Consider the following 18,606-nt stretch of genomic DNA (forward strand, 5'->3'; position numbering starts at 1 on the left):
GCAACTTATCCGGTTAGGCTCCAATTTTCAGCACCTAGCCGGCTAATTTTAGCAGTCAAATAGGACCCATAAATAGCTGTCCTATCTTTAACCACTAAAAAGTTAGCCAGTTAATGCTGAATATCGGCACAACCTGGTTAACTTTTTAGCAGTTACAGAAACCTGGATACTCAATGCTGGTCACCAAAATGGCCTGGCATTGAATATCCAGGTTTAATGCTGGCAACAGACAGCAAAAGTTACATAAGTACATAAGTATTGCCATATAGTTATGTTATAGTTATTACTTAGATTGTAAGCTCTTTTGAGCAGGGACTGTCTCTTTGTACCAGGTGTTCAGCGCTGCGTGCGTCTGGTAGCACTATACAAATGCTAATAATAATAATAGGTCCATCAAGCCCAGCATCCTGTTTTCCAACAGTGGCCAGTCCTGGTCACAAGTACCTGGCAAGATCCAAAAAGTACAATACGTTTTATGCCGCTTATTCTAGAAATAAGCAGTGGATTTCCCCAAGTCCATTTTAATAATGGTTCTATGGTCTTTTCCTTAGGAAGCCATCCAAAACTTTTTTAACCCCACTAAGCTAACAGCTTTTACCACATTCTCTGGCAATGAATTCCAGTGTTTAATTACACATTGAGTGAAGAAATATTTTTTCCGATTCATTTTAAATTTACTACTTTGTAGCTTCAATGCATGCCCCATAGTCCTAATATTTTTGGAAAGAGTAAACAAACGATTCACGTCTACCTGTTCCACTCCTCTCATTATTTTATAGACCTCTATCACATTTCCCCTCAGCCATCTTTTCTCCAAGCTGAAGAGCCCTAGCCACTTTAGCCTTTCCTCATAGGGAAGTTGTCCCAACCCCTTTATCATTTTTGTCGCCCTTCTCTGTACCTTTTCTAATTCTACTATATCTTTTTGAGATGTGGTGACCAGAATTGAACAAAATATTCGAAGTGCGGTTGCACTATGGAGCGATACAAAGGCATTATAATGTCCTCATTTTCGTTTTCCATTCCTTTCCTAATAAAACTTAACATTCTATTTACTTTCTTAGGCACTGAGCAGAAGGTTTCAACATATCATCAATGATGATTCCTAGATCCCTTTCCTGATTGTTGACTCCTAATGTGGAACCTTGCATTATGTAACTATAATTTGGGTTCCTCTTTCACACATGCATCACTTTGCACTTGCTCACATTAAACATTTACATACTGTGCATTAACAATAAGCATTGTTCACAACCAGGGGCGTAGCACGGGTGGGCCTGGGCGGGCCCGGGTCCACCCAATTTGGGCTCAGGCCCACCCAGCAAAGGAGCACTAAATGGGCCTTCTTTCCCCTCCCTCCGTCGGGCAGCGCACGCCAGCCTAACTGTACAGCAAAGCTGCACGGCACCGGGTCCGTCAGCATGCTGCCGCTAGCTCCTACCTTGTCATCTTTCGGCAGAGGTGTTAGTTCTGCTGCTAAATCTGCAGCGGATCCACGCGGTGCCAGTGCTGTCTCTCTGTTCGCTGCTGCAACTGCTTCCTCTGCGCTAGCCCCGCCTCTTCAGAAAGAGTATCGGAGGTGAGGCGGGGCTAGCGCAGAGGAAGCAGTCGCAGCAGTGTACAGAGAGACAGCCCTGGCACCGCGTGATTTCCGCTGCAGATTTAGCAACCGAACTAACACCTCTGCCGAAAGATGACAAGGTGGCTTGGGGGGGGGGGGGGTGTTCAGGGCAGTGGGTAGCCAGACAGCCAATTTTGGGGAGAGGGGGGAGAGAGAAAATTTTGTGCCCACCCACTTTGTGCTCAGGCCCACCCAAAATTGGCTGTCTGGCTACGCCACTGGTTCACATAACATCTTAACATTAACTTGCTAACTGCTGAAGACATTAATTCAACATGGCGGCATTTCTCAAGTTGTTCCCCAAATATTCCCTAGCCAGTATGATTGTCAGAATATACAGAATGAGCATGCATAGGAGAGATGTAATGTTCTGCCTCTACTGTATACCAAGCTTCACATACATATTCATTGTGGCTATCCTAAAAACTAGACTGGCTAAGGAGTCTCTTGGCTGGGCAGACTGGAGAAACCCTGACCTAAGACAGTGGATCTGTGTCCCAAGTTGGGATTGGCAACCTTCAGGCTTTATAGACACCAATCCAGGATATTCTATGTGCATGCTAATCTATGTCATGCATATTCATTTGGGGTATCCTTAAATCACCTTACCCCTCTTAATCTGTCTGTTTACTTTCTCGTCTCTTTGAGATCTTACAAACTGAGATTACCAAGGATAACAGAGCACTGTGAGATTTTTTATTCATTTGGCAGAGCTTCAATGTTCCCAGGCTGAAGGACTAATACTGTCTGTTTGCCAGAAGACTTGCAGGCAGTCTTATTCTTTTTACCACAGAAGTCAGCAACCCGTGGTACAGAGACATAGGAGCCGACTCTGTGGGTGCTTGAGCACCCCCAATATTGAGAAAATTCCATGTATGTGTCCAGGGAGGGGTTATTTCTACCGGGCTTAGCACCCCCAATAATTTTGAAAAGTTGGCTCCTATGTACAGAGATACCACAGGTTGGTGACTTTCATGGTAAATAACTTGCCCCCTAAGTGAGAAGTCCTCTCCCTTCTGCTATTTTTCCTTTTTTGCTACTACCCTCTGCTTCCTCAGTTTTCCCTGCTCTCTTCACCTTTTGAATTGCCAAAGACAGATGCAAATGCATGCTAAACAGGGCTCTTAGCACAAGTAGCTTGCAAATGCATGCTAATCAGCGCTTAACGCATTCATCCCCAATGATCAGCGTCCAGCACGCCAAAGATTGGGTCGCTGGCCGCGGCAAAATCAACACCAGCTCCGAGCTGGCGTTAGACTTTGCGGATCATTGGGGAGGAATGGTGAGCCCTGTGCAGCCTGCAGTTGCAGGCTGGCAGGCCCCCGTTCCCACCCAAAGCAAACGCGAACAGAGGGCTGGAGGTCTGGTGGACCTCCGGTCCCCCCCCCCGATGATCCCAACCCCCCACCCATGTTCAGGGAGGGCTGGAGATCCGGTGGGTCTCCAGCCCCCCCCCCCCAACCCCCCAGAAATTGTGAAGTGGCCGCCTCTGACCAAACGCTCTCCCACCTTCCCACCCAGCGACGGGGAGGGGGGGGTGCTGGAGGTCTGGTGGGTCTCCAGCCCCCCCAAACCCCCAGAAATTGTAAAGTGACCACCTCCGGCCAAACGCTCTCCCTCCCAGCCTGCCCCGAGGCCCGAACAACGGGGACTGGAGGTCCGGTGGGTCTACAGCCCCCCCCCAAACCCCCAGAAAACGTCGTGGCTGCCGGCGGCCAAACCCTCTCCCACCCTCCCACCCAGCAACGTAGGGGGGGCTGGAGGTCCGGTGGACCTCCGGTCTCCCCGACGATCCCACCCCCTCCATGTTCAGGGAGGGCTGGAGATCCGATGGGTCTCCAGCCCCCCCAAACCCCCAGAAATTGTGAAGTGGCCGCCTCCGGCCAAACGCTCTCCCACCCTCCCACCCAGCGACAGAGGGGGTGGGGGCTGGAGGTCCGGTGGACTTCCAGCCCACCCCATCTCCTCCCCCCCAGCGTTCTCCTTTCAATCCCTGGTGGTCCATGGTGACAACCCCCCTCCCAGCCCCCCTACTTTTCATTGGAGGAGGGATGCAGCCTGCCTCCCTCTTCTTCCAGTCGATGCCGCCGCAAAATGGCAGCGCCCAGCCCCGCCCATTGCATGCGCTGGGCGGGGCTACAGACCATGTAAGGGAATCGCTCCCTTATATGATCTGTAGCCCCTCCCAGCGCATCCTAGGATGCAATGGGTGGGGCTGGGCACCGCCATTTTGCGGCGGCGTCGACTGGAAGAGGAGGGAGGCAGGCTGCGTCCCTCCTCCAACGAAAGGTAGGGGGGCCAGGAGGGGGGTGTCACCATGGACCACCAGGGATTGAAAGGAGAATGCTGGGGGGGGGGGAGCTGTTGGGGTGGGCTGGAAGTCCACTGGACCTCCAGCCCCCACCCCCCCTGTCACTGGGTGGGAGGGTGGGAGAGCGTTTGACCTCCAGTCCCCGTTGTTCGGGCCTCGGGACAGGCTGTTTGACAGGTTTGGGCTTTCTAACTATTAGATTCACCTAATATAGATAATGCCTATTCCAAACATGTTTTGTAACTAAGCAGTAAACCTGGTGGCCATTTGGCAACTTATCAAAAATGTGATAGCCAAATCAGCTTATAGTTGCCAGTAACCACAGGATTTTGTGTTGCAGTACTGCTGAACATCACTGTTCACATGGCCAACAGGAAGATGCTGGACTAGAGAGCTTGGACTGACTGGGAGCCAAGTTTTAAAAGTACCTGCATATATTTACAGAATACTGTAAATACTATTCTGTTTAATAATTAGTATTATTGTGGTACAGTATATGGATGTTTTTGGCACATAATTCCCTGGAGTGTATTCAGTGTAAATACCTTCAGTAATAGAGATACTAGGGGGAAATGACTAGTGCAGGTGCACCAGAGACACAGTGAAGGGGTCCTTCACTGCTGTGTTCAATAAGTGCCCTCACTGTCCCTTTGCTGCTGACATAGGTGCTGCCTTCACCCTAAGGATTTTACCTAGCCCTGCCCCGCCCCAACCCCACTCTAGGCCCACCTCACTCCATCTTAGCCTCCTCAAACAACTGAGTCACTGACCACACATATATGCCTATAAGGATTTTAAACCTTTCCTCTCTCCCGGCCCTTCAGCCTCGCACTGGCGCCTATTTTACAAACGTCTGCTCCCCCTGATGTGAAAACCTGACTAAGCCTCTGCCACCCCTAGGTTTCGAATCTTATTCGAAATACTGATCGTAGTAGAGCCAAAAACAAATTCAGAAGGACCATCATTACTCTCAAAGCTTGATAACAAAAGTATCTGCGTTTTGGCCACATTTAGTTTAAGATGGTTTGTCTTCATCTAAGTCTGAATAGCTTGTAAATATAACCTCAATTTATCAAATGTAGCATTAACTGAAGTTTCTAAGGGAACCAAAACTGAAAGTCATCCACATATATCCTAAAATGTATATTCAAACAATTCAATAACTGACATAACTGTTGGGGGGCGCTTTTACTCACATGTGCCATTTTTTGTGTATACCTTACCTTGATTTGCACTTGTCTTTTTCAGGGCACAGAACGTATAAGTCTGCCCAGCACTATCCCCGCCTCCCAACCACCAGCCGCGCCTCCCACCACCAGCTCTGGCACAGACCGTATAAGTCTGCCCAGCACTATCCCCACCTCCCAACCACCAGCCCTGCCTCCCACCACCGGCTAAGCTTCTGGTATGCAAGAGAGTCCCTTGAACTTGTATGATGGACTTCTCCAGTTTCATAGGCTGTTTTATGGATAATTCCAGAACAGGGAACCACTCTTGCCACGGCCAATACAAGGGCAATAAAAATCATAGTTCCACAGTCCTGTCTCAGTTTGAGTTCTTCTTGCTATGAGGGCTTTAGAAAGATAAAATTATGCCTTACCTGCTGATAATTTTCTTTCCTTTAGTAGAAGCAAATGAATCCAGGGACTGGGGTTGTGCCCATCTACCAGCAGGTGGAAATAGAGATTACACAGCTGAAGGCAGTGATGCCAGAGGGTCAGCTCCTCTTTCACTTCAGTATGTGAAAGAAAAGGAGGAACTGTATGCAAGTTCATTCCAGAGTCAGCAAACTGCAGAAAAGCAGCTCGGCATGGCAGCGCTAAAAATTCAGACACACTGCGTGCCAAAGAATTGGCAAACAAGAACATCACTTGCGAATAAGTTCCTAAGCGAAGCCTTCTGTAAAGGATCAAAAGGAGTCCGAAGCAACACTCGGTAGATAAGGAGCCCTAAGCTAGGCTCTGAGAACAAGAAAGAGGTTTCAGGGTGAACAAGGTTACAGCAGCAGAGGAGCAAAGCACTCTCCAAGAAATGCACCACATCCGGGTGCGAAGCCAGAGAAGAGCCCAACACACTCTCCCAAAAGAAGGCTACCGTCACCTGCACCCAAACTGAATTAGAGACCAGGCCCTTCTGCAACCCGTCCTGTAGAAAGAAATCACTGAGGAACAGATGCCCGCAAACGTGGGCCGCAACCATGCCTCAAAAAAATCCTCTACACCCGAGAATACGTGGTCAAAGTGGACCGCATACAAGCTTGCAATAGAGCAGTAATCACCGTCTCCGAAGATCTCTGTTCCTCACAGTCAACCTCTCAAAAAAAACAGGCCGTAAGACCAAAGCAACAGGGATCCTCTGCTCTGTAATGGACCCTGAAGGAAGAGCCCACAATCGAGCAGAATTCGAAATGGAGGCACCACCAGGAGCCTCACCAGATCCATATACCAAGGGTGCTGTGGCCAATCTGGAGGTACCAGAATAACTCAACCCCGGTGGCGAGCGATCTGAAAAGAACTCAGCCACAGAGAGGCCACAGAGAAAACATTATCGAACAACATCCTCTGGCTAAAGAAGCAGCTGAACAACCAGCTTTACCGAATCGCCCCCTCTCCAAAGATAGAAGGAGGCATCTCAGCGTCCAGCCAGGACATCATCGAATCTACCTCCAGAGCTCTCTACTTGAGGCCAAACTGAAGCACTGGTGCAGAAACCATTCCGCCGATGCCAGAAGACAGCAGATAAAGAAAGCTCACCATAGGAAAAGCTTGCGAAGTGGGCCGCAGAGAAACAGGTCCCATGCCCACTCCATGGGGGTGACATGCTCTGGTGGCCAGGGCCCAACTCAGAGTCCTACCCTGTCAAAGAAGCCACTGCCATCGTGTTCTCAGATGGCACAAGCACTGCCTGGCCCACAACAAGTCCTGAAAGGCTAGAAGGCAAACAGCACCTAAAACAGGATCGGCCACACAGTCTCCTGTGCCATCCACCACCCCGGAGGTGGAAGAAAGAGGCAAAGGGCTCTGTGACCACCATCATTCACAGGGAAGAATTGCAGAGCCACCAGTTCATGCGCAGCTGTGCAGAGAAAAGCCACAGAAGACGCCACTGACACTCCTGGGACACAGGAGACCACCTGCCAGGAAGAGAGAGCTGTAGAAGTCACATGTGAGCACAGCCCATGGCACTACCTCCAAAGTAGCTACCACAGAGCCCAAGACATGAATGCACTGTCAGGCCCAAGGACTAGGCGCCCCGATCAGTTTGCACACCCAAGTCTGAAGCTAGATCCTCCAGTCCTTGGTAAAGAAAAAGTCGTACCAGAGCTGTCTGGGACGGGACGAGGGGGCTCATTTGAATTCAGCCCAAGGATTCCAACAGCGAGAAGACCCGGGAAGATTAACTCACAGTACTCGTCTAGAGCGGGGTGCACTCTGATGCCGTCCTTGCGGAGAATGCCACAACATTCCCAAACCTAGGAAAAGGTGCATAGAGCTGTAGCCATGCCGAAAGGCAAAGCCTGGAACTGAACATAAGGGTCCAGAACAGCCAACCAAAGAAACCGCAGGTGAGGGGTCCAAAGAGGAAAGAGCAGAAACACTTCCTAGAGGAGAAGTGCAGGGAAAAATACTAAACTGAAGTAGCGCTGCAATATAGCTAGCTGTCCAATACAAAAAAAAATGCAAAAGTGCAATAAAAGCCTTAGAGACACTGCAACACAGCTAGCTAGAGATGCCACAGATACAGTGGAAGCAGGAGCTGGTATGCAATATTTTGACCAGTGTCAGAGTGCAATACTAGAAGAGCAGAGCTGCTGTGGAAAACCACCACAGCTAACCTTTGGCACTGTAGCATAGTGTAAGCTGCCCCAGCTATGCAATGAACTGCTTGTCAAGGCAAGCAATATGAAAGAGTGAGTAAAATATACCCCATATGAAAAAGAGCTGAGGGCCACAGCTTCTAATATGATGCACAAAACAGCCTTAAACCTGTGACCTTCAGGTTGAAGGCCAGTCATCTTCCAGAAAGAAAAAAAAAAAAAACTATTTGCTGAGACTGCTGCACCTGGAGCTAATGCCCCCATGGCAGCACTGGAGCCAGGGGCGTAGCCACGGGTGGGCCTGGGTGGGCCCAGGCCCACCCAGTTTTGGTTCAGGCCCACCCAGCAGTGGAGGCAGCGGAGCGGAGGGAGCAGGCTGAGCTCCGATCCCGCATCTGCCTCACCAGCCCGCCACTGCCCCGCCCCCCGCCGCCGCCGCCCGCCGTACCTTTAAATATTACAGTTTTGCTGGAGTCGCGGGCAGCCGGCATTGAAGACATCGGCAGGCTTACGCCGGTTCCAGCAGCCTTCCCTTCCCTCGTTGCAAGTCGGATGATGGCTCCGCCCTCTTCTGACGTATTTCCTGTTTCTACGAGGGCGGAGCCATCATTCGACTTGCAACGAGGGAAGGAAAGGCTGCTGGAACCGGCGTAAGCCTGCCGATGTCTTCAGTGCCGGCTGCCCGCGACTCCAGCAAAACTATAATATTAAAGGTACGGCGGCGGCGGCGGCGGGGGGGGGACCGGAAGGAAACAGGGCAGACAGGAGAGGAGGGTTGCTGCACATGGTGGAAGAAGGGGAGAGGAGGGTTGCTGGATGAAGGGAAGGGGAGAGGAGGGTTGCTGGATATGGTGGAAGAAGGGGAGAGGAGGGTTGCTGGATGGAGGGAAGGGGAGAGGAGGGTGCTGCACATGGTGGAAGAAGGGGAGAGGAGAGGGCAGGGGAGAGGAGGGTTGCTGGATGAAGGGAAGGGGAGAGGAGGGTTGCTGGATATGGTGGAAGAAGGGGAGAGGAGGGTTGCTGGATGGAGGGAAGGGGAGAGGAGGGTTGCTGCACATGGTGGAAGAAGGGGAGAGGAGAGGGCAGGGGAGAGGAGGGTTGCTGGATGGAGGGAAGGGGAGAGGAGGGTTGCTGCACATGGTGGAAGAAGGGGAGAGGAGGGTTGGTGGATGGAGGGAAGGGGAGAGGAGGGTTGCTGCACATGGTGGAAGAAGGGGAGAGGAGAGGGCAGGGGAGAGGAGGGTTGCTGGATGAAGGGAAGGGGAGAGGAGGGTTGCTGGATATGGTGAAGAAGGGGAGAGGAGGTTGCTGGATGGAGGGAAGGGGAGAGGAGGGTTGCTGGACATGGTGGAAGAAGGGGAGAGGAGGGTTGCTGCACATGGTGGAAGAAGGGAAGAGGAGGGTTGCTGGACATGGATGGAAGAGAGGGAAGGGAGAGAGAAGAAATGCTGGACATGGATGGAGGGGATGGAAGAATGAGGAAGGAGATGAGATGAGGGAAAAGGAAGAGAGAAGAAAAACTGCACATGGATGAAGAAAATAGGCAGAAGCTGGATCCACTAGACAGTCAAGTCTGCAGAGGACCCAGCTTTTACTTATGGATATAGAGCAAGAAATGAAGAAGAAAGGAGTAAAGTAAAGAAATAAATGGAAAGGAAGCCCTGGAAACGGAGTTAAGAGGACAGATAGCAGCAGAATCGGATACTGGGCCAGCATGATCAGAAAAACAAAGTCACCAGACGACAAAGGTAGAAAAGATCATTTTATTTTCATTATAGTGTTTGGAATATGTCCACTTTGAGAATCAGGTGCTCAACATTAAAAGTTTATATTTATTTACTTATTTATGGCATTTTATCCCACATTAAACATGAATTAAATTGGAACCTGGGATCATTTAATTTTTTTTTCCTGGAGACAGTAATGCATTGCCCCCCCCCCCCCCCCCAGGCTCTCTCCCCGGCTATAGCCAGCTCTGCAATTTTGAGGGGAGGTGGACGGGCGCAGATGTGGACCGGGGAGAGAGCCTGTTGTTAAACATTTACCAGCACACCACTGTCTAGTGCCCACCCATCCAACCTGTTGGCCCACCCAAAAATTGACTTCTGGCTACGCCACTGACTGGAGCTAATGCCCCCATGGCAGCACTGAGGATACATGGTTACAATGGAGCCCAGAGCACTAATCCCCAACTTCACCTCCATTCTATCCAATCCACACCCACAGGATGCATATGCAATTATATGAAACCCTTTTCAGTGTATAAAACAGACTGAAGCGTGAAACATACATTACTCCCTTTAAATAGAATTCAAGCATTCATCTAACCAGAGACTATTTAAACTTTAAATGTGCGATATACAGGGTTTTTTTTGAGGAGGTACTTGGGGGCACCGAGCAGTGGCGTAGCCAGACCTGACATTTTGGCTGGGCCCAGAGCTAATATTGGTAGGCACTATATATATATATATATATATATATATATATATATATATATATATATTATATATATATATATATATATATTACCTGCAGTGCTTGTTTGAGCTCCTGGGCTCGAACGAAGAACCTTCCAGGCTCGCCTCCTCGCACTAGCTAGCTCAATGCTCCTCACCCCTTCTCCCTGTAACGTGCACTGCGTGCGTGCACGTGCAACTATTTTTTTTAGCCTGATGATTTGCAGAGTGAGGAGGAGGCTGCTGAGAGCACTACTGCATAGATCAGCTGAGTGGCTGGGCGCTGCGGCAATGATGAGGCGGGCGCTGCCATTCAGGCAGCTTCGCTCCAGAACGAAGGGATCACGGATGGGCGGGCCTGGCAGCGTGGCTACGATGAGGCGAGCCGCGAGTGCTGCCAATACAGGCAGCTCTGCTCCGGAACGAAGAATCAGCTGTTGGATCATGGATGGGCGGGCCTGGAGGGAAAGTGACTGGGCCGGGGCCCGTCCAGGCCCACCCATGGCTACACCTCTGGCACCGAGTACCGGCACCATGTCATTGTCTGCTAAAATCGACCCACGGACCCCAAGTTTTGATAAGAGCTCAGGCTCTACATACCAATTCTGCCTTGTCATAGATTCTATGACTGGTTGCAGGAGGCTTGGCTTTTGTGGGATGAGTCCCTCAATGATCACCCCAGGTGGCCTAGAGTACCAGCACCTTTTTTGCTAGAAAAAACACACTGGTGATATATATCTGCCACTAATGTCTGAGAGCTCTATTATGTTAATCCCAAAAAAAGGTAGCAGCTACACCCTGTTTGGTGATGCTTATTTCTACATGTTTAACTAAAGCAGCTGCAAAGCTTTTCAATGTAATAGAAACAGAAGCCCAACTTGTCCATCAAATTATACATATTTCTCTTGTTTCCTATCCTTCTATCTGGCCAGAAACAAAACTGCCAAATCTTGCTTTTGTCTTCCAAGCATTTTCTTTTTTACTTTGTTTATGCTACAGTTAGATTTACTAACCTGTGATTAGCTTTTTATTTAGTTATAACATGTACTATTGGAGGAGTAGCCTAATGGTTAGAGCAGCCGCCTGTGATCTAGCAGAACCTAGTTCAAATTCCATTACAGCTTTTTGTGTTCTTCGGCAAGTCACGTAACCCTGCGTTGCCTCAGCTACCAAATCTAGGGCTCATTTTACAAAGGTGCACTAACAGATTTAACATGCGCTAATGATTAGCGTGCACTAAATACTAAGAAGCCCCTTCTCTCTCTGATCCCACTTCCCTCTCTTGAGAATAAAAATCGTATCCTTATCACTTTTTCAGCAACTTTATTATTTTCTAATCCTGTCTTGGGTTTACATAAGATGTACACAAGCTTATAGTGCTGATTTTTTTAAGAAAGGCAATAGAAAATAGAAACTGCAGGTCCACTTAGCACTGAATCAACCTGCCCCTAAAATATGGAGAGCCAAACCTAGAAGCCAATCTTCATTAACTCCTCTGTATTCCTGTGGGGTTTTTGTTTGTTTGTTCTTTGTTTTTGTTTTGTTTTTTGAGTTAAGGATAACTCCTAGAAAAAAATGTACATGGATGTAAGTATAATCTAATGGCAAAAAAGAAAGACCCTAAACAATGTAATCAAGGAATAAATATGAACTCACTTTTCCACAATAGAAGATATCTTCCCGTTTTATTTTTCCTTCAGCAATCTTCTCCTTGATGGCCTCTCCAACCTCATCCTCATTTAAATACACAAATGCTCCATCAATATGCCGGTACCCGATATCAATGGCAAGCTTCACCGATTCTTTACATGTGCCTTTGGGTGTCTGTAAAGATTTTAAAGAATCAAACAGTAAAGTCATTATATTTCTCTTTTTTCATCATGGTATTTGCAAAACAAATTATACTATGAATAAAACATTTTTATTGTATTATTTCATTTTAGGCATATTTCTAAAAAATTGAATGCACCTATTGTTGAGGGTCAGTCCTGGGTGTCTGTCTGTCCCTCTGTCCATGAATATCTATTTGTTTGTAGTCAAACAAAACAAAAAGTGGAAGTCACCAAAATCACAAATGTTGAAGACTTTAAATAAAAAGTCAATAAACCCAGTAAAAATGATGTCCATCAAATTTATTCATCCATAATAGGTAAAACCTGAGTAGTAAAGTACCATGGTACACCTCAGCACATCCCATGCACAGTAGGCCCATTTTAGGCCTACCATGCCTTAGTAAAAGGGCCCCTTTGTGACTAGTGTTCTAAGACCAAAACCTCCTTCCTTAATTCAGTATACTATCCTGACTTGAGGAAGGAAGTTTTGGCCTCCAAAAGCTAGTCAAAAAATGAATTCAGTTAGTCGGATAATAAGTATCACCTTATTTTCCATTTTTGTTTGGTTGTTTTTTTTTTGTATTAATTTTTAATTTAGTATATGGAGTATGTTAGTTTTATAAGATAGATAGATAGATAGATAGATAGATAGATAGATAGATAGATAATTTAGCACAGTACAGGGGGACATGCATCATTCCTGTTCCTATTTCTCTGGTGTTGCACTGTATGTAGTTTCTGATTTCTTTGGGTTTTAGTTTAATTCTTTCTACATTTTTCTGTTTTTAGTCTGGGTAACAGTCTATCTGTGATCTGCCAGTTATTCTGTTAGCACTGAATGTCTGTGTAAGATTGATCTGTACTAATCCGGCTTGTTTATGTTAATCTTCTATCCACTGCAATATTTATGGTCCTACCCCTTCCTAGGTAGGCCCTTGTTGTGTGACTCCTAACAGCTAGTGCTACTATGGTATGGTAGAATTGTTTTATAAGTCCTGAGTAACTTTTATATGGCACTGAATTATTGCACAATAAGCCTAATACTGGATTTTGGATTTGGATTTAGCTTACATCTTTCTCAGTAGTAGCTCAAGACAAATTAAATTCAGGTACTGTAGGTATTTTCTTGTCCCTGGAGGGCTTATGACCTAACTTTGTACCTGAGGCAATGAAGGGTTGAGGGACTTGTCCAAGATCTCATGGTAGGACTTGAAACCTGGCATCCCTGGTTCTCAGCCTGCTGCTCTAACCATTAGGTACAGCTAATACAGATAATACATATTCTAAACAACAAAGGCCAGCAGATCTCAAGCCTAGTGGCTATTTGGCAACCTACTAAAAAAAACTGATAGGTAAATAATTTTAGGTTGCCAGTAACCACAGAAATTCCACTCTAGTGCTGCTGAATACCACTGTTCATTTGGCCAACAAGAAGACCATAGGCGCCCGGTATAAGAGGCTTGGAGAGGCTAAGCCTCCCCCCTGCTGCAGCAGAATGGATCAGCTGTGGAGTCCAGCTGCTCTGAGGGGATTCAATTGTTGATTTACCTCCATCCTCACAGCAGGAGCTGCAGTGAAAGCCCTCTAGCAGTTGTAGAAATTGGTTTATGGTTTGTTTACCTTACTGCTGGGAGAGCAGGGGGGGTTGGCTGGAGGTGTCCTGGGTTGCCAGGGAGATATTTAATGAGGATGACTTCCTGACCTGCACTGAGGACAGATAGCAGCAGAAGGGATACTGGGCCAGCATGATCAGAAAAAGTCACCAGACAACAAAGGTAGAAAAGATCATTTTATTTTCATTATAGTGTTTGGAATATGTCCACTTTGAGAATCAGGTGCTCAACATTAAAAGTTTATATTTGTTTACTTATTTATGGCATTTTATCCCACATTAAACATGAATTAGGGTGTTTTGTGGCTCTACATGAGAATTGTGATGACATGATCCCTTGTTTCATATTGTTGACGGTCTGCATTTTCCGTATGGGTGGTATATTGGTGTATTAGGTCTGCCCAGTGTAATATTTATGGTACAGTAAGGTTCTGAGTGTGTTTTTGGACAAAGTTGTGCATAGTGTTTTGCAGTTGAGCGATTGTGGTTAGAATATGCTTTGAGCAACCACTTTATTCTTTGACATATGATACATATCCAATATCTAAATTTAATAAAAGGTATTAATTGTGACTTTTATTTTTATTTATTTATTTTTTCTGCGTGTTATCGGACAATTATGGATTTAAGCTCCACCCCTGGCCCCACCCCCTAACCCCGCCCCCTTTAGCCTCCCCAAACAGTCGGGCCACCGACCACCTATGAACAAGACGATGCTGGACTGGGGGATGGAGGGGAGGTGGCTAGGGCTGACTGGAAACCCACAATACTGCAAAAATTGTTCTGTTTGATATATTGTATTATTATGGAACATTATTCTTATTTTTATTTTTTGGCAAATAATTCCTTGGAGTGTATTCAGTGGTCAGTTTACCATCAGTACCAGAGTACTAGTGGGGGAGGCACATGGTGCCAAAGGCACAGCCAGACCTCAAATATTTGGTGGGCCACTGGGCAAACTGGGTGAGCACATGTAGTCTCTGAATCCCCCCCCCCCCCTCGCACCTTCCAACTCAAAACATTAAATACTTGAGCTGGTGGGGATCCCCAAGACGTGAAGCTGAAAACCTCCTGAAACATGACCAACTGCAGAACTGTGTTGAAGAAAGTTCTGGTCACATTAAAGAGTTTTTCCAGCTGGTGGGGCTTGGGGATCCCTGCTAGCTGCAGTTAGAGTGCACTGCCGTTGGATGGGTGGGCCCTGCTATGCCACTAGTTGGTGTATCTGCAACAGAGACAAAAAGTAAAGGGATCTTTCCCTGCTGTATTAAAGAATGTCCCCCTATTTATTTACTGCTGACAAAGGCATTGTCCCTCACAACAAGGATTTTAACTTGCCCCAGCCCCACCCCCACCCCCACCCCAGTTTAGCCTACCCAAACAGCTGAGTCACCAACTCCTTATGCATGCAATTAAAAGTATGCAGGTTTCAAACTTCTGCATATCTTTTTTGCAGGCATGCTCAGGAGTAGAGTTTGGATGGATCATGGGCAGAGTCACAATTTACATGCATATTTTATAAAAGAGCACATATGTGTATATTGTACATGCAGACATTTACACATGCTCACCAGCATGTATACAATTTCCACAGGGTTTGTACTAGTATTTTACAAGCACGTAGGTGCCTATCAGGCTCATTTTTAAAAGAGGAAAACATCCAAAAAGTGACGTATCTGCATTTGGACGTTTTTCTCACAAAAACGTCCAAATCAGTATTTTCGAAAACCTCTTTTTAGACGTTTTTCTCTGAAGTCCATCTAAATCTCAAGGGGGAGTGCCAGAGGCGTGTTCAAGGCAGGACTTGGACATTCCTAAGACTTAGACATTTTTTAGCCATAATGGAACAAAACAAAAATGTCCAGGACTAAAACTTAGATGTTTTGAGCTAGACCTGTTTTTATAATGATGATTCCACTGGCCAAATCCTTATCCAATTTAGGCCTGAACCCATTTATGCTGATGATGTTACAATTTATATACCTTTCAGACACGATTTGACAGAAATCACCAATACAATTAAGATCGGTTTGAACACAATGGATGCTTGGGTAAACTCATTCCAACTGAAACTAAATTCTGAAAAGACTCATTGTCTTATCCTTTCATCTCAACACAATAAGTATAAACTTTCAACCTTAAACATCCCAAACCACTCTCTCCCAATCTCGGATAGCCTAAAACTGCTTGGTGTCATAATTGACCGCAATCTGACACTTGAAAGTCAAGTAAATTCCACTACAAAGAAAATGTTCCACTCAATGTGGAAACTTAAACGTATAAAACATTTCTTCTCACAAGATGTATTTCGCAACCTAATACAATCAATGGTACTAAGCCATTTAGATTACTGCAATGGAATCTATGCAGGTTGTAAAGAACAACTAACAAAGAAACTTCAGACTGCACAGAATATTTGCAGCCAGACTGATATTTGGAAAACCAAGATCTGAAAGTGCCAAACCCCTTCGCGAAAAGCTGCATTGGCTTCCCACCAAGGAACGTATTGCCTTCAAGGTTTGCACTCTTGTTCACAGGATTATTTACGGTGAAGTTCCTGGATACATGTTGGACCTCATAAAACTACCACCCAGAAACAGTACCAGCTTATCCCGAACTTATTTAAATCTGCATTATCCAGACTGCAATTGACAGATACAAATCAACTTATGCATCCAGCTTTTCTTACATAAGTGCACAACTGTGGAACGCTTTGCCCAAAACCGTGAGATCTATCCATAACCATCTTAACTTCAGGAAACTACTGAAAACCAAATTGTTTAAGAAGTTCTATCCCCATGACCCAAATTAACTTTTTACTTCCTGCGACACAGCAAAATATGTACCATACTAGACTTCTATCACCATCCCCTCTTTATTTCTTTGTTGCTTTATACTTATGTTGCTTACATGCTTACTACCATATTATGTATTTGTATTATTGAACCGGAGCCTACCTCTGCGGTATTGTGTAAGCTACATTGAGCCTGCAACTAAGTGGGAAAATGTGGGATATAAATGTGTTAAATAAATAATGCATAGCTGCAGTGGGAATTGAACCCACTTCTCCACAATCAGGGTCTGCTATACTAACCACTATGCTACTCCCCTACTCCACACAAGAGGTTCCCCAAATAATTAGATGACCACTGGAGGGAATCGGGGATCACTTCCCCTTGCTCTCCCAGTGGTCACTAGCCCTCTTCCACCCCCCCAAAAATGTGATTAAAAATATTACTTGCCAGCCTCAGATGTTATACTCAGGTCCATTAGAATAGCATGCAGGTCCCTGGAGTAGTCTGCAGACAGGTGGATCCAGGCTTCTACCTCCCCCTACTTGTTACACTTGTGGAGAAAACTGTGAGCCCTCCAAAACCCACAAGAAACCCACTGTACCCACATATTGGTGCTCCCTTCACCTGTAAGGGCTATGGTAGTGGTGTACAGTTGGGGGTAGTGGGTTTTGGGGGGCCCAGCAAAGAAGGTAAGGGAGCAATGGTGAGATGTGTACCTGGGAGCATTTTATAAAGTCCACTGCAGTGCCCCCAAGGATGCCCTATTGCTTTCCTGGGATGTCACTTTTCCACTATTCTACATGATGCCAAGCTTTTTAGTTTTATTTTTTTTTATAACATCTGAGCCTTGTGTCTATTGTTTATCAGTAGACTTGGGCTTTGAATTCAGATCTATAGATAAAAAGGAGGTCTCATTACATATATCTAAATACCAGAGTGCTATTTTTCCATACTTCATAGCAAGAGTGTACATTCCCTAATTACCTGTCCCAGTGCAACCTCCTTAGTGCTTGTAAATGGTTTCATCCCTGTGTGGATTCTCTGATGCCATGTGAGGCTTTCTTTCCAACCAAAGCTTTTATCACACTCAGGACATGTAAATGGTTTCACTCCTATATGTATTCTCTGGTGCATTGTGAGGTTTACCTTCTGACCAAAGCTTTTACCAGACTCTATACATGCAAATGGTTTCTCTCCCATGTGGACTTTCTGATGCACTTTGAGATTTACATTACAACCAAAGCTTTTCCCACACTTAGAACATGTGAATGGTTTCACTCTATTGTGGATTTTCTTGTTTTGCATTTGGATGTTTTTTGTTTGAAAATGGACCAAAAAATAAAACATCCAAATCACAAAACATTTTTTCAAACAGCATTTTCAAAAGGAAAAGATAGACAGGTTTTTTTTTTTTTTTTTTGTAGAAAATGACCTTTCCTTTTCTGATTTTGGACGTTTTACAAAAAACGTCCAAATTCAAACCAGATCCTAGTAGTTAGTGCAGCAGACTTTGATCCTGGGGAACTGGGTTGGATTCCCACTGCAGCTCCTTGTGACTGTGGGCAAGTCACTTAACCCTCCATTGCCCCAGATACAAAATAAGTACCTGTATATATGTAAACCGCTTTGAATGTAGTTGCAAAGTACCACAGAAAAGTGGTATATCAAGTCCCATTTCCCTTCCTCTTGTGCATTTGATTTGCCCAAAGTCACAAGGAGCTGCAGTGGGAATTGAACTCATGTTGCCAGGATAAAAGCCTGCTGCACTAACCATTAAGCCACTCCTCCTCTATTTGGACATTTTGCAAGTGGACGTTTTTGGTTTTGAAAATGGACCAAAAAATAAAACATCCATATCACAAAATGTCCAAAATACAAAACATTCATAGTATTTTCGAAAAAAATAAAAAAAGACAGACGTTTTTCTTTTTCGAAAATGACCTTCTTTCCTGTTCTGGATTTGAACGTTTTGTGTAAAACGTCCAAATTCAGACTTAGACGTCATATCGAAAATGCCCCTCTATGTGACATTCTAAAATAGGTTCCTCCTTCTACTATAAATTATCTCCTCAAAGATAAGTCCAGTCATCTGAGGTAGTACTATCACGTATTGTGATTATGTATATTATATTTACATTCCACTCTTCATTTAGAATATTTGC

The 18,606-nt window shown here is 45.8% G+C and overlaps 1 protein-coding gene across 1 annotated transcript in view; it reads right to left on the minus strand.

The window, feature by feature from the left end:
• AKR1D1 (aldo-keto reductase family 1 member D1) overlaps window positions 1–18,606 on the minus strand; it is a 116,219-nt gene that overhangs the window by 69,771 nt on the left and 27,842 nt on the right. Inside the window, exon 2 of the mRNA XM_030214996.1 lies at window positions 11,862–12,029. Within this exon, the coding sequence (XP_030070856.1) occupies window positions 11,862–12,029 (168 nt within the window). The remainder of the gene's footprint in view (window positions 1–11,861; window positions 12,030–18,606) is intronic.

Source organism: Microcaecilia unicolor, chromosome 9 (assembly GCF_901765095.1).
Source record: "Microcaecilia unicolor chromosome 9, aMicUni1.1, whole genome shotgun sequence".
Taxonomy (NCBI): domain Eukaryota; kingdom Metazoa; phylum Chordata; class Amphibia; order Gymnophiona; family Siphonopidae; genus Microcaecilia; species Microcaecilia unicolor.